We start from the raw sequence: 14,751 nt of genomic DNA, 5'->3' as shown, positions 1-14,751 counted from the left end.
TGATAGTGATTATGTATTGCCTTGAAAGCATGTTTATTAATTGTATTACTTGTTATGTTGCTTTTACTGGGAGTATCTTTCTCATCGGGTTATCCGGCTGTTGCTTTGTTTTGTATGTGTACTTGGCAACAGGTGGGGCAGAATCAAGTCAGCGAAGACCTGGTTAGCAACAAGAGGGAGAGTTAGACGTGGGACTCGGTTTAGAAGTCTTATCAGCATGACAATCTAGTATATGTTTTGAAGCATGTTTAGAACTTGAACTTAGATTGGATTTTGTCTTCCATGTGGTTAGAACTGGTCATGTTTTGTATTCGGTTTGTAATAGCTAGTACCGATGCATGTTCTATTCTGTTGAGCGGTTGAACAACTCTATTAGTCTTGTATTGTATGTTGCTGGAATTTTGTACCAATGCATGATTTTTTTGTTAAAGCAATGATTGTTTCACTCCCCCAAACTTTGGTCGTGCATTGGAATTGTTTTTAGCAGCAGGAGCAGCGCGCCGCGCAGCCCGTTTCTTCTTGGGAAGGGCACCATGCGCGACCGCGCCTCGCTAGGGCGCGGTCGCACGTCGGCCAGAGCGCCGTGCACGCCCGCGCCAAGCTGAGGCGCGGCCGCGCGGCCTCCCTTTAAAAAAAAAATGTGTTCACGGCTTTTAATGCTTGCTAGTTAGTTACTCTTTGATTAGATGTTTAGAACCGAGGTCTCATATTTTCGCTTTGTGTAATGCGCGGCATATTTGAAAAAATCATATCGCACAATCTAGCCTTCGGATTGGGCTGAAATTTGGACGACATGTTTAAAACATCCTAAAATTTATTATTACTGATGGAGATTGGATTTGAATGTATCAAACATTCCCAGTTATTTTTTGAAGTTGCTGCTCCATAATTTCGCTTCTTCTTTTCCTCATATCCATCGTCAGAATGTTCCGTACCATCTACAGAACATTGCGTCCATTCTATGAGCGCAATACGAGACTTCATAAATACATTTAAAGCTTTAAAATGGCTTCCAAGAATTTAATTGTCAATAAAGATCTAATATGCAAAGTCTCACTTTAAACGATTAGTAATAATTAACCGAGTTTTGTAATCATCAAAACATAATAATATGAGACTTGTTAATGCATTAAAAACATTAATCTCATAGCACGAGATTTGTATATTTTTAAGGCGTAACAATCTTTCCATTTCTTATGATCACTTAACTTGGTTAAATAGGAGAAATAAATGTAAAATATTAAATAAACAATTTAAATTTGCACAATAAAATTGCATAAATAAAACTATGCATAAATAAAACTCCCCATAAATTAAACAATTAGTTAAGAACAATTTGTTTATCAATTAACCGATTTTATTTTCCCTTTTATATCCCATTTAAGAATTTAATGGATTTAACCAAAATAATTCTCCCCTTTTTTGTGATAATAAAAAAAATGGAAAACTAAATGCAAAACAAGAAATTTCAAATACTACAACAATAAAAAATAAGAATCGTTATTTACATCATTTCGAAGAAGATTATCTTCCAACTGAGCGACTCTTTAGTTTATTATTATTATTATTATTATTATTATTATTATTATTATTATTATTATTATTATTATTGCAATTAAGTCCTAAAAACACATAAATTCAAATAATTAACAAAATATGAGCATATAATATTGAATAAATACAATTAATTTGTATTATCCAAAATTAAGTTGCTCGAATTTATTATTAAGCTTCCCTTTAATATAACATTAATTTGAAAATTATGTCCACAAGCGATTACAACTCAATCATGCCAATTTCACCATGCAAACGATAAAAGTGTTTTCATCTAGTGGTTTTGTAAAAATGTCAGAAATTTAATTTTTCGTGTCAATATATTGAAGTTCAACTTCATTTCGTTTGATGTGGTCACGAATAAAATGATGGCGAATATCAATATGTTTAGTGCGAGAGTGTTGAATCGGATTCTTTGTTAGACATATGACACTAGTATTATCACAAAAAATAGGAATTTTTGAAAAAAAAAATGTCATAGTCAATCAATTGATGCTTCATCCAAAAAATTATGCGCACAACAACTACCACCAGCCATATATTCGGCTTCGGTCGTTGATAACGCAACACAATTGTGTATCTTTGAAAACCAGGATACTAAAAAGTTTCCTAAAAAGAAACAAGTTCCACTAGTGTTTTTCCTGTCCACCTTATATCCACCAAAGTCGGCATCGCAGTAAGCTTTTAAATCAAAGAAAGAATTTTTGGAATACCACAAGCCAAGATTTGGAGTATTTGAAAGATATTTTAAAATGTGTTTTAAGGCGAACAAATGTGATTCCTTTGGACATGATTGAAATCGTGCACACAAACAAACACTAAACATAATGTCCGGTCTACTAGCAGTCACATAAAGTAAGGAGCCAATCATACTACGAAAGGAAGATTGATATACAGATTTAGCATTTTCATACTTGTTGAGTCCGATTGATGTGCTCATCAGTGTGGATGATGTTTTTGAGTTCTTCATCCCAAAATTCTTTAGAATCTCCTTAATGTACTTGCTTTGGTTCACAAAGAACACATCCTTGCATTGTTTGATTTGCAATTCGAGGAAATAGTTAAGTTCCCCCGTCATGCTCATCTCGAAGTGATCCTGCATAAGCTTAGAGAAATCTTGACAAAGAGTTTCGTTAGTGAAACCAAAAATTATATCATCAACATAAATTTGCACAATTAAAAGATCATCTTTGACATATTTGGTAAATAAAGTAATGTTTATCTTTCCTCTTGAATACCCATTTGGATGAAGGAAAGTAGTCAATTTTTCATACCAAGCTCTAGGAGCTTGTTTCAAACCATACAATGCTTTGTTTAGTCTATACATATGATAAGGCAATAAAGGATCAACAAAGCCATCAGGTTGCTCAATATAAACTTTTTATTTTAAATCACCATTTAAAAATGCACTTTTAACATCCATTTAAAATAATTTAAAATTTCAAGAGCAAACAAAAGCAAGTAGCATGCAAATAGATTCTAGTCTAGCAACAGGCGCATATGTCTCATCATAATCTATGTCTTTTTCTCGACTATAACATTTTGCTACAAGTCTAGCTTTATTTTTAGTGATAGTACTATGCTCATCAAGTTTATTTCTAAAAACCTATTTGGTATCAATGATAGATCTATCATGCGGCCTAGGAACAAGAAACCATACATCATTACGTTTAAATTCATAACTCATCTTGCATAGCAATAATCTATGCATCATCTAATAAAGTATCATCAATGCACTTAGGTTCAATATGAGAAACAAAAGCAAGATGATTGCAAATATTATTAAGAGAAGATCAAGTTGTTACTCCCTTTGAAGGGTTTTCAATGATAAGATCCATAGGATGATCTTTGTAAAGCATCCATTCCTTCGGTAGTGGAGTTTCCTCAACTATGTTATCTTTGTTTTTTAAGCTTGAGGAATTCATCTCTTCTTCGAGTAAATCTATGTCAACATCGTTATTGCGAGAAACTATAGACATAGATTCATCAAATATAACATGCATAGATTTTTCAACAAGTAAAGTGTGTTTGTTAAATACTCTATAAGCCTTACTTGAAGTAGAATATCCGAGAAAGATGCCCTTGTCGGAATTGACATCAAACTTACCGAGATTATCCTTACCGTTATTATGTATGTAGCATTTCGACCCGAAAGCTCAAAAGTATGAAATGTTAGGCTTTCTCCCTCTCCGTAATTCATATCGAGTTTTCTTGAGAATGGGTCTTATTGATACACGATTAATGATGTAACAGACAGTGTTCATTGCTTCAGCTCAAAAATATTTTGGTACAGAATGCTCACATAACATGGTACTTGCAATCTCTACAAGTGTCCTATTTTTCCTCTCAACGACACCGTTTTGTTGAGGAGTCCTAGGACAAAAAAAATTGTGACCGATGTCTTTCTATTCACAAAACTTTGTAAAATTTTCATTTGAAATTCAGTTCCATGGTCACTAAGGATATGTTTTATTGAAAGATTTTTCTCATTTTCAACACATTAAACAAAAGTTTTAAAATAATCAAAGGCATCATTTTTTGGGCTAAAAACAATGCCCACGTGAAACGTGAGAAATAATCAACAATGACAAATGCATAAAACTTTTCTCCTAGGCTAGCGTTCCTTGAGGGATCACATAGATCTAGGTGGAGAAGTTCAAGGGGATAGAAGTTGATACAAAATTTTTGCTTTTAAATGATTCTTTTATGTGTTTGTCAAGCTGACACACATCACAAATAGAATCTAATTTCAAATTAAGTTTTGGCATACTGACAACTAAATAAAGTTTAAAAAGCTTTTCAATGGTACTAGGACCTACATGATCTAGTCGTCTATGCCAAAGAATGTTATCATCAACATTCAAAGATACAAAGTTTTAATATTTGATAAAGATAAATTATTTTAAAAAACCTTGTTTACATTTTCACTTCTATATCCTTTGAAATTTATGGATTTGTCAAATGTGAGTGATATTGTGCAGTGTTGGGGAGTGAATTTGACTTCATAACCACTATCGCACAATTGAATTATGCTTAGTAAATTATTCTTAAGTCCTTTCATTAGGATTACATCATCAATCAAGCAAGATTTAGATATACCTATTGAGTTGATTCCTTCAATTACTCCTTTGATATTATCTCCAAAGGTGACAGTTCCCTTCTCCTTTGGTTTGGCTGATTGGAGCAGCTCCCTATTTTTCGTAATATATCTAGAGCATCCACTGTCTAGATACCATATACTAGAGAGGACATTTTTCTTATTTCCGTGCAAAAATTGTTTTTGGTACCCTTTAGTTCTTTTGGGTCCACGGTTGTTAGAAAAGAGAAATATAAAATGGATTTCTAAGAGTTCAGTCTCTCATAGCAACATTATCGACACTTTCTAAGAGTGCTCCCAGTAGTAGGTAGGGTGGCCTTTTAAATACCTAGTTTCTTAGACAGGGCAGCGTTCATCAGGGAGACCAGTCGCAAGTCAAGGCAGTTTCAACCGGTCTATGAAGAACTCCCTTAGATCATGTTTCCATAATGCCAACTCATGAGTTGTTAAGTACTCTTAGACCTCCATTTCATATAGCTCTTTTTTTCATATTGAAATTTTAAAGATCTACATTTATGTCTAACATGGCCAATTTTACAACAGTAAGAACATATAGAGGTGATCTCATTTTAGCTTTAGCAATAAGGCTAATAAAGTTTATAGATTTCTTACCATACCCTATTCCACCTTATCAAAGCTATATTTTTGCATGCTAAGTAAATTATTCAATTTATTACTACTAACATTGAATTTATCAAATGATCTTTTTAAGTTAGCTATATTATCTTTTAATCTTAGGTTTTCATGCTCCTTAGATTCTAATTCATTTTTAAGATTTCTATTTTCTTTTCTAAAAGATTTATCCATATCAAACATAAGTTTATATGCATGCAATAGTTCATCTTAGGAAGGTACCTCATCATCGTCGTCGGAGAAAATGTCATCATCCCTAGCCATGAGGCAGATGTTGGCTTCCTCCTCATCGTCATCACTATCGCTCCAAGTGGCTATGAGGGCTTTCTTCTTGCCTTTGTCATTTTTTCTCTTGAGAAGGCATTCATTTGCATAATGCCCTTGTTTTTAACAGTTGTAGCATGTTACTTCTTTCTCCGATTTCTTTTTCTTCTTGAATTTGTTTCCTCGCATGAATCTTTTAAATTTTGTTGCGAAGAGTGTCATATCATCATCGTCTTCTTCTTCTACTTGGATAGATAAGGCAATACCCTTCGCCTTGGATTTTTCATCCTCCTTCTTTATCTCTTTTCTTGTAGATAGTTCCAACTCAAGGGTTTTTAGGGTCCCATGTAGTTGATCAAGATCATAGGAAGCGGTGTCGCATTTTTTGGATTCGATGATGGTCGTTCTCTTTGCATCCAACCGTTAAATTGTAAAAATTTCAGATTGATTCATATCTCACAATATAACCGTCTGATCAATCTGAAATTTTTACGTTAGCTTTAAAACTTACTAAACTTCATTGTGAACGGTATAGATTGGATTTGGATGCATAAAACATTTCGAGTAATTTTATGAAGTTGCTTCTTCATCTTTTCGCTTTGTGTTCTGCGCGGCACATTTGAAAAAACTATATCGCACAATCTAGCCGTCGGATTGGGCTTAAATTTGTACAGAAGGTTTAAAACATCCTAAAATATATTATGATTGATGGAGATTGGATTTGAATGTCTCAAACATTCTCAATTATTTTATGAAGTTGCTGCTCCATAATTTCGCTTCTTTTTTTCCTCATATCCATCGTTAGAATGTTCCGTACCATCTATAGAACATTGCGTCCATTCTATGAGCAATACGAGACTTTATAAATACATTTCGAGTTCAAAATAGCTTCCAAAAATTTAATTGTCAATAAATATCTAATCTGCAAAGTCTCACTTTAAACAATTAGTAATAATTAACCGAGTTTTCTAATCATCAAAACATAATAATATGAGACTTGTTAATGCATTAAAAATATTAATCTCATAACACGAGATTTGTATGCGTTTAAAGCGTAACATTTTCTTATATTTAATATTGGGCTACATGTAAGATTATTTTTAAAAATATATAAAATATCATAAAAATGAAAGACGTAAGGTGTGACGCCCAGAGTCGAGGAGACGGGGAGTGATCGTCGGTGTCAAGAGGTTGCACGGACAATAAGCGGCTCCTAGTAGGCTTTTAGGCAGAGGGAGACATTAATGAACCGATCCCGTGTCGGAATGAGAGGGATTTTGAGACTGTGTAGGTATGGAATTACGTAGTTGAGGAGGGCTTAAAAGATTTTATATTTACTATTTATATCAAGAATATGCATATTTTTTTCGGGAGCTTATCATATAAGAACTCCAAATTCAAGTGTGCTTGACTTGGAGCAATTTTAAGATGGGTGACCCCTTGGGACCTCTCCTAAGGTGCGTGTGAATGTGGACATAAGCACGCTGGAAAAACTCGTCTAGATACAGTACGCTTAACTTTGGGCAATTTTAGGATGGGTGATTCCCTCGGAGTTTTTCATGGTGCGTGTAAAACTCATCTTGATACAGTGGGTCATTACAAATGGTATCAGAGTCGACCTCTCTTAGTACGGTATGGTTCGGGGATGAACGAACCGCCCGGGCTGAGGAGGCGGAAAGTGATCGCCGGTGCCAAGAGGTAGCACGGACAATGAGCGGCTCCTGGTAGGGTTATAGGTGGATGGAGACATGTATGAACTGATCTCGTGCCGGAATGAGAGGGATTCTGAGACTGTGTAGGTATAGGACTACATAGTTGAGGAGGGATTAAAATATTTCATATGTATTATTCTTATCAAGAAGGTGCATCTTTTTTTTGGGGCTCATCATATAAGAAATCCAAAAAGCGTGTTTGACTTGAGGCAATTTTAGGATGGGGACTCCCTTGAGAATTTTTTAGGGAACAAATTTAGGATGTGTGACCCCCTGAAAAATTTTCAGGATGCATGTGAGTGAGAACATAAGCATGTTGGAAAAACTTGTCTTCATACAGTGGGTCCTTACATAAGGATTACCACAGACTTGATAATTAATCTTTTTTAAAAAATATTTATTGAATCATTTACTTCATAATTAATTTTTTAAAGATTTTTTTCATTTTTAAATAAAAATTGATATTAAAATAAATTAATTATATTATTAGAAATAATAAAATTAATTAAGAATTAAAATATTGGAAATAATAAGTTAATAATATGAAAAAGTGCTTGATAAATATTTTATAATTGAATTTTTGTGAAGAAAAATGATTGTATTATGATATGGGTGTTGTATTTTAACAAATTTAAAATTTATTATAATAACACGTGTTGTAATACAATCTTTTTATAATTAATGCTTGCACAATTTTTTATAAATAATTTGATTTATATTCAAATAATAGTAATATCATGACTATAAAATTGTCGAGAGAATAAACTACAATTTGAGATATCGAAATAAAAAACTAAAACAAAAACAAAAAATAAAACTAAAACAAAAGATTGATAAAAGGGTCAAACATGCAAATTATTATAGATATTGGGGCATTTTTGTACCACATGTTTTATATTGTGAAGAAAATACATATCCAACCGAAGGAAACACACGTGTTCCACACCAAGTCACAATTAGAAGGGTAAAACATGCAAAATTTTTTAAAAGTCGGGATGTATATAATTATTAAATTCCACAAGAGAGTAGCATTTATTTTCAATATTTTATAGGGTGTTTGATTAAAAAAAAAAAAAAACTCTTAAAAAGAAGCCAACTTAATTAAAAAAAATTAGAGCAAATATTTTTGCATCCAGACGATTACAAACGCTACCATGATCCCGTTGAATATGGAGAGTTATTGAATAAATTGATTGGACATGGCAAATTTGTAATTCAAATCAATCATTTTTGTTTGTATAATCATTTACTTTTCATACTTCAAACTCATTTTAAAATACATGTTTTAATTCTTTTTTAATCATATCCAAATTGGTTTGAATATGCGAGTTGGAAAAGTCTTTCCAAGAGCAACGCTTTGAATACATATCAGGAAATGGGTTCGATAGCAGTTGTCTGTGGAGGATATTTGCTGGACATAAAACAAAATATTTGATTTAAATTTTAAAGCATTGCCCAACACAAATGTCTCCTATGAAGAAAGAGCATCAAATTAATTTACGTTTGACAAATATTCCTTCTGACGCTAGATTAGATGTTACCGAGCACGTTATTGCAATAATTTAACACGAGATTGAGTGACAAGGGTTAATAGAATCACACCACAGTCGAAGGCAACAAGTGCCAACCTAAGCAAACCTTCAAGAAATTCAGTAAAACATTGAGCTACATACACTGCTGCTCCTGCTTCCTTCACATCCCTTCCTCACTGTTGGCATCATGCAGATTCGTCTCCTAACGTGCATTAATTTCCATGTCTGTCAGCTCCGAAAGAGGCTTCGGAGGACAAATGTTCCACGAGGCCTGAACTTGATCTGGGCTTAGCGAATCTGGGAACTCTTCATTGAAATGAATGTATAGTTTACCTTTCGCAAACGGCCTTTGATATATTGGCATTCCTTCATCATTGATGGCCTTGCAAGAACCTTCAAGAATATCATGCACAAAGAGCAGTGTGCGAGTAATCTGTATATCCCAATGGAATAATCGTTTGTGGACATGAGAGTACGAAGAAATATGATACCTGGCCTCATGATCTCTCCAGGTTGTGATTCGACAGGTAGCTGTCTACCATCTAAGTGGTTTAATACAAATTGGCATCCACACAATGCATCCGGCAGAGAAAGTGTATGCTCCACAAAAAGGTCATCGCCCTTTCTCTTGAATTTAGGATGCTCCTCCTGCTCAAGTACAATAACTATGTCTCCGGTGACCAAGTCAGGCTGCAGTGAAAAACACAAATTGTGTAAATTTAGTTGAAGTATTGATCCTACCAAAGAATATAGAAAATTATGCCAGCATACCGCCTCATCGGCTTCTCCTGGGAAGGTCACTTTCTGTCCGTTCTGCATGCCCTTCTCGATATGGACTTCCAAGACTTTCCTCTCCTGGACAACCGCATCACCTTTGCACTGGGGACAACAATTCTTATAGTTAATAAACTTTCCAGTGCCGCCGCATTCTCTGCAAGAACTCTGCATTCTCTGAAACACTCCAGGCGCATGTTCCTTAATTGAATGCCCCACACCCGATCCTTCACAACTTGAGCACTCCATTGAAGCTCCAGCTTTTGATCCTTTTCTGCAGAGTTTGATGGCAAACAGGTAAGCAAGAAAGCCTCAGCAACACACTCAAAGACAAAGAAAGGGTGAATCCCTACCCATCACATTCCGAGCAAATTACATCTCTGGACAGAGAAAGCTTCTTAGTCGTCCCACTATACAGCTCCTCAAGGGACACCTTCAAAGGATACACCATGTCCTCCCCCTTCTTCTTTGCCGTCGAACCATGCTGCTACTGCCCCCTAGTACCACGAAACAGGAATGTAGAGAAAGATAAGCAGAAAATTGAAGCAATTGCATCCAATGTGGTATTTCGCACATCCAAAACGTTTCCCACCACAGAAGGATGAAGAGATGTCAGAAGGGAAGTGCATGCGGCCCATTCCTTTTCTGAGCAGATCCTCACTATTATATAGCATACGTTTCGCAGGATCGGAGAGCTCACAATAAGTATGGACAAGTTCCTTGAACTGCATCATGGTACCACTAAATAAGGATCAAATACAGGAAGACAGAAGAATTGAAATCTAGATCCCAGAATGTGGACCAAGAGACAGCTTCCAATAAAATTTCCAACAATCACATCTAACAATCCCAAAAGAGAAACTTGGAATTATTAGAGTTCCCAACAATCACGTTCACAGAGTCCTGATGTGAAGATACACAAAAAATTTGGTTCTGCAACTGTGAAACTTGTAAAAGAGCCAAATTTCCGTTACTCAGATAACATTTTCATAGAACAATCAACAAATAATATGTCAAAAAATTTCCCACAAGCACATCAAACAATCCCAAAAGAGAAACTTGGAATTATTAGAGTTCCCAATAATCACGTTCACAGAGTACTGATGTGAAGATGCACAAAAAATTTGATTCTGCAACTGTGAAACTTGTAAAAGAGCCAAATCCTGCTAACCCCAAGACAACTTTCGTTACTCAGATAACATTTTCATCGAACAATCAACAAATAATGTCAAAAAATTAGAATACCACAAAGTTTATAAACAAATTTCCCACATACACAAGGTCACGTTATGTCACATAAAGAAAAATAAAATACTACAGATCAATGAAAGGAAATCAGTGTGACTACATACATTCTCGAGGTCACCACCCTTGTCGGGATGGTTCTTAATAGCTTCTTTTTTTAACACCTTGTTCAAATCATCAGGCGTCGCAGTCTTAGGCACTCCAAGAGACTTCGGAGGACAAATGTTCCTTGTGGCCTGAACTTGGTATGGGCTTAGCGAATCTGGGAACTCTTCATTGAAATGAATGTATAGTTTACCTTTCGCAAACGGCCTTTGATATATTGGCATTCCTTCATCATTGATGGCCTTGCAAGAACCTTCAAGAATATCATGCACAAATAGCAGTGTGCGAGTAATCTGTATATCCCAATGGAATAATCGTTTGTGGACATGAGAGTATGAAGAAATATGATACCTGGCCTCATGATCTCTCCAGGTTGTGATTCGACAGGTAGCTGTCTACCATCTAAGTGGTTTAATACAAATTGGCATCCACACAATGCATCCGGCAGAGAAAGTGTATGCTCCACAAAAAGGTCATCGCCCTTTCTCTTGAATTTAGGATGCTCCTCCTGCTCGAGTACAATAACTATGTCTCCGGTGACCAAGTCAGGCTGCAGTGAAAAACACAAATTGTGTAAATTTAGTTGAAGTATTGATCCTACCAAAGAATATAGAAAATTATGCCAGCATACCGCCTCATCGGCTTCTCCTGGGAAGGTCACTTTCTGTCCGTTCTGCATGCCCTTCTCGATATGGACTTCCAAGACTTTCCTCTCCTGGACAACCGCATCACCTTTGCACTGGGGACACCAATTCTTATAGTTAATAAACTTTCCAGTGCCGCCGCATTCTCTGCAAGAACTCTGCATTCTCTGAAACACTCCAGGCGCATGTTCCTTAATTGAATGCCCCACACCCGATCCTTCACAACTTGAGCACTCCATTGAAGCTCCAGCTTTTGATCCTTTTCTGCAGAGTTTGATGGCAAACAGGTAAGCAAGAAAGCCTCAGCAACACACTCAAAGACAAAGAAAGGGTGAATCCCTACCCATCACATTCCGAGCAAATTACATCTCTGGACAGAGAAAGCTTCTTAGTCGTCCCACTATACAGCTCCTCAAGGGACACCTTCAAAGGATACACCATGTCCTCACCCCTTCTTCTTTGCCGTCGAACCATGCTGCAACTGCCCCCTAGTACCACAAAACAGGAATGTAGAGAAAGAGAAGCAGATTATTAAAGCAATACCTTTCAATGTGTATTTCGCACCTCCAAAACGTTTCACACCACAGAAGGGTGAAAAGATGTCAGAAGGGAAGTGCATGCGGCCGAGGTCCATTCCTTTTCTGTGTGCATCCTCGCTATCATATAACATACGTTTCGCAGGATCAGAGAGCACACGATAAGCATGGACAAGTTCCTTGAACTGCATCAAAATACCACTACATTAGGATTCAACTAAACAGGAAGACAAAAGAGTCTCAATTGAAATCTAGATATGGACCAAGAGACAGTGATTCCAATAAAATTTCCCACAATCACATCAAACAATCCCAAAAGAGAAACTTGGAATTATTTGAGTTCCGAACAATCACGTTTACAGAGTCCTGATGTAAAGATGCACAAAAAATCTGATTCATTAACTGTAAAACTTGTAAAAGATCCAAATCCTGCGACAACTTTTGATACTCAGATAACATCAATCAACGAATAATATGTCAAAAAATTAGAGTATCACAAAAAAATTTCCCACATACACAAGGTCAAGTTTTTGTCGCATACAGAAAAATAAAATACTATATATCAATCAGTGTGACTACATACATTCTCGGGGTCACCACCCTTGTCGGGATGGTTCTTAATAACTTCTTTTTTGAACGCCTTTTTCAAATCATCAGGCGTCGCAGTCTTAGGCACTCCGAGAATCTCATAATACACGCCCCTTCCAGACATCCCTGAAATGATCTCAATCAAAAGTACCTGGTATCGAATCAATTGATCGAGAATGAATTTCGTCGAGGTCTGCAAAGAGAAGTGTAGAAGGGGGAGATGTAACGGCGGGGAAAATCCGAAAAGAAGCGGATTTGTGGGAGTATTTTTGGTAATGGGTTCGGGTTTTTCGGGGCGGGTATGAGAATGGTATCCTATCTCTTAACCCGCCCAGATAATAATAATAATAATAATAATAATAATACAAATAGTTTAATTATAAAATTTTATTAAATTTAAAATATTATTAAAAAATTAAAATTAAAGTATTATTATTATTTCGTTAATATATTTCTTTATACATTATATATAATTATTCTTTATGATAGCTTAGTTTTTATAACATAAAAATATTATTTGAATCTCATTCATGTTACATACACATATAAAATATTTATATTAGTCTAAATATATATTATTTATTTTGATAAATTTAAAAACAATATATAATCTTAATAAATTTTTGATACATAGTATTTTTCTTTAAAATATTAATTTTTATTTATAGAAATATTTTGTATTTAAAATATTTTTATTAATTTTAAAAGTTAGTTTTATAATAAAAAATTTGACCCAAAATATTTTAGGTATTTTATTATAAAATTGAATAATAATTTTTATATTTTTATATAATAAAATTTACTAATTCATATATATATATATATATATATAAATAAAATTTATTTATAATATAGATAAATATATATATTTTCGGGTATGGGTATGGGTATGGGGATGAGGATTTGATCCCCGCGGGGATGGGTATGGGGAATCCCCGATAAGAATTAATGGGGATTGGGGCGGGTATGGGGATCGGATTTGAATTCGGGGATGGGGATGGGGAAGACATCCCCGTCCCCGAACCGCCCCATTGTCATCCTTAGATGTAAAATGGATCCTGGCCATTGGTGGGCCTCGAAAGGGCCGGGTCTAACCCAGAACCGGTCCAGGTTCAACATGTCCGTTAATCGGTTTAACGGGTTTGACCCAAAACCATGACCAGATTGGTTATTAGATGATCTGGTCCGGTCGGATTAGATAGAAGTGGCAGAAATTTTCGAAATCCTGACCTTTCTCGAATCTCATCACATTCCCTTACTGAAAATATCTCAACCCGACATTTTTTGGATTTTTCCCATGTAGATTAATATCGGAAGAGATCAGGAATAAAAGTTTGTCGCGAAAGGATTTTCGACTCATTTCGAAATAATATTATAATATATTTATTCATAATTTTATTAATATATTGAGCTAAATATTATTGTATTCCAAGTCATACAACAATTAACTTTGGACTTAATTCGCATAATTATTTATTGTTGGAATGATCGAATATTAGAATCATGAAATGACATTTTTTTGTTAATTTTTTTTTTAAAAAAATTAATAATATTTTATTTAATTCATATTTATAATTATCTAATCTTTTTATCTTTCTATTTTATAAAGAATATAAAAAATATATATAAAGAATATAAAAAATGAGATTGTAGCACCTAAAAATCAATATACTAAATTGCATTCATTAAATTAAATAAATATTATGATTATTATTTTTAATTTTAATCGGTTTAAATTTTTTATCAGAATTATTTGTTAATAAAATATTAATTATTTATTCAAATGATTTTTATTATACTAAATATTTAATTAATACTTTTAATTGTTTAATTTTATTTGTCAAAATGATTTTTATTGTGCAACTTAATTGTTTTAAATATTTTAAAGATTTAAGCTTGCTTAATTAAATGATTTTAATTATTTAGTTATTCATTTAAATGATCTTAACTGCTACGCTTATTTATTTAAAATGACTTGAGTTTATTGGATAATTATTAAAAGGATTTTAACTGTTTAGTTTATTTATTTAAATACTTTTGATTGTCCAAATTTTTTATTTTAAATAA

General features: G+C 34.2%; 2 protein-coding genes across 3 annotated transcripts; both read right to left on the bottom strand.

Moving 5' to 3' along the window:
• Positions 1-8,702: 8,702 nt before the first annotated feature.
• On the bottom strand, positions 8,703-9,835 carry LOC140879488 (dnaJ protein homolog 2-like). The gene is made up of 3 exons (XM_073283220.1): positions 9,564-9,835; positions 9,284-9,482; positions 8,703-9,185 (listed from the first exon to the last, which is right to left on the bottom strand). The coding sequence occupies exons 1-3, from the start codon at positions 9,813-9,815 to the stop codon at positions 8,995-8,997; spliced, it is 642 nt and encodes a 213-aa protein (XP_073139321.1). The 5' UTR covers positions 9,816-9,835; the 3' UTR covers positions 8,703-8,994.
• Positions 9,702-12,950, bottom strand: LOC140879487 (dnaJ protein homolog). Of its 2 annotated transcripts, XM_073283218.1 has the most exons (9): positions 12,680-12,950; positions 12,125-12,281; positions 11,904-12,048; positions 11,548-11,824; positions 11,268-11,466; positions 10,919-11,169; positions 10,159-10,291; positions 9,920-10,063; positions 9,702-9,840 (listed from the first exon to the last, which is right to left on the bottom strand). In XM_073283218.1, exons 1-8 carry the CDS (start codon positions 12,806-12,808, stop codon positions 10,002-10,004), a joined length of 1,353 nt encoding a protein of 450 aa, XP_073139319.1. In that variant the 5' UTR covers positions 12,809-12,950; the 3' UTR covers positions 9,702-9,840; positions 9,920-10,001. The 2 variants fall into 2 exon arrangements, with proteins under 2 accessions (XP_073139319.1, XP_073139318.1); XM_073283217.1 differs by lacking the exon at positions 9,702-9,840 and having other exon boundaries at positions 9,926-10,291.
• Positions 12,951-14,751: the final 1,801 nt, after the last annotated feature.

Source organism: Henckelia pumila, chromosome 2 (assembly GCF_033568475.1).
Source record: "Henckelia pumila isolate YLH828 chromosome 2, ASM3356847v2, whole genome shotgun sequence".
NCBI classification, from domain to species: Eukaryota; Viridiplantae; Streptophyta; class Magnoliopsida; order Lamiales; family Gesneriaceae; genus Henckelia; species Henckelia pumila.
Note: the sequence above shows the minus strand (reverse complement) of the source record. Positions and strands in the feature narration are given on the sequence as shown.

Bases quoted from the DNA above. Each gene is read 5' to 3' on its own strand.
- LOC140879488 (XM_073283220.1), bottom strand. From the start codon at position 9,815: ATGGAGTGCTCAAGTTGTGAAGGATCGGGTGTGGGGCATTCAATTAAG. The intron at 9,483-9,563 runs GTATGCTGGCAT...TTTTCACTGCAG, and splicing joins CAGGAGAAGCCGATGAGGCG to CCTGACTTGGTCACCGGAGA. The intron at 9,186-9,283 runs GTATCATATTTC...ATATTCTTGAAG, and splicing joins TGGAGAGATCATGAGGCCAG to GTTCTTGCAAGGCCATCAAT.
- LOC140879487 (XM_073283217.1), bottom strand. From the start codon at position 12,808: ATGTCTGGAAGGGGCGTGTATTATGAGATTCTCGGAGTGCCTAAGACT. The intron at 11,825-11,903 runs GTAGGGATTCAC...CAAACTCTGCAG, and splicing joins ATTTGCTCGGAATGTGATGG to AAAAGGATCAAAAGCTGGAG. The intron at 10,292-10,918 runs GTATGTAGTCAC...ACCATGATGCAG, and splicing joins AGGGTGGTGACCTCGAGAAT to TTCAAGGAACTTGTCCATAC.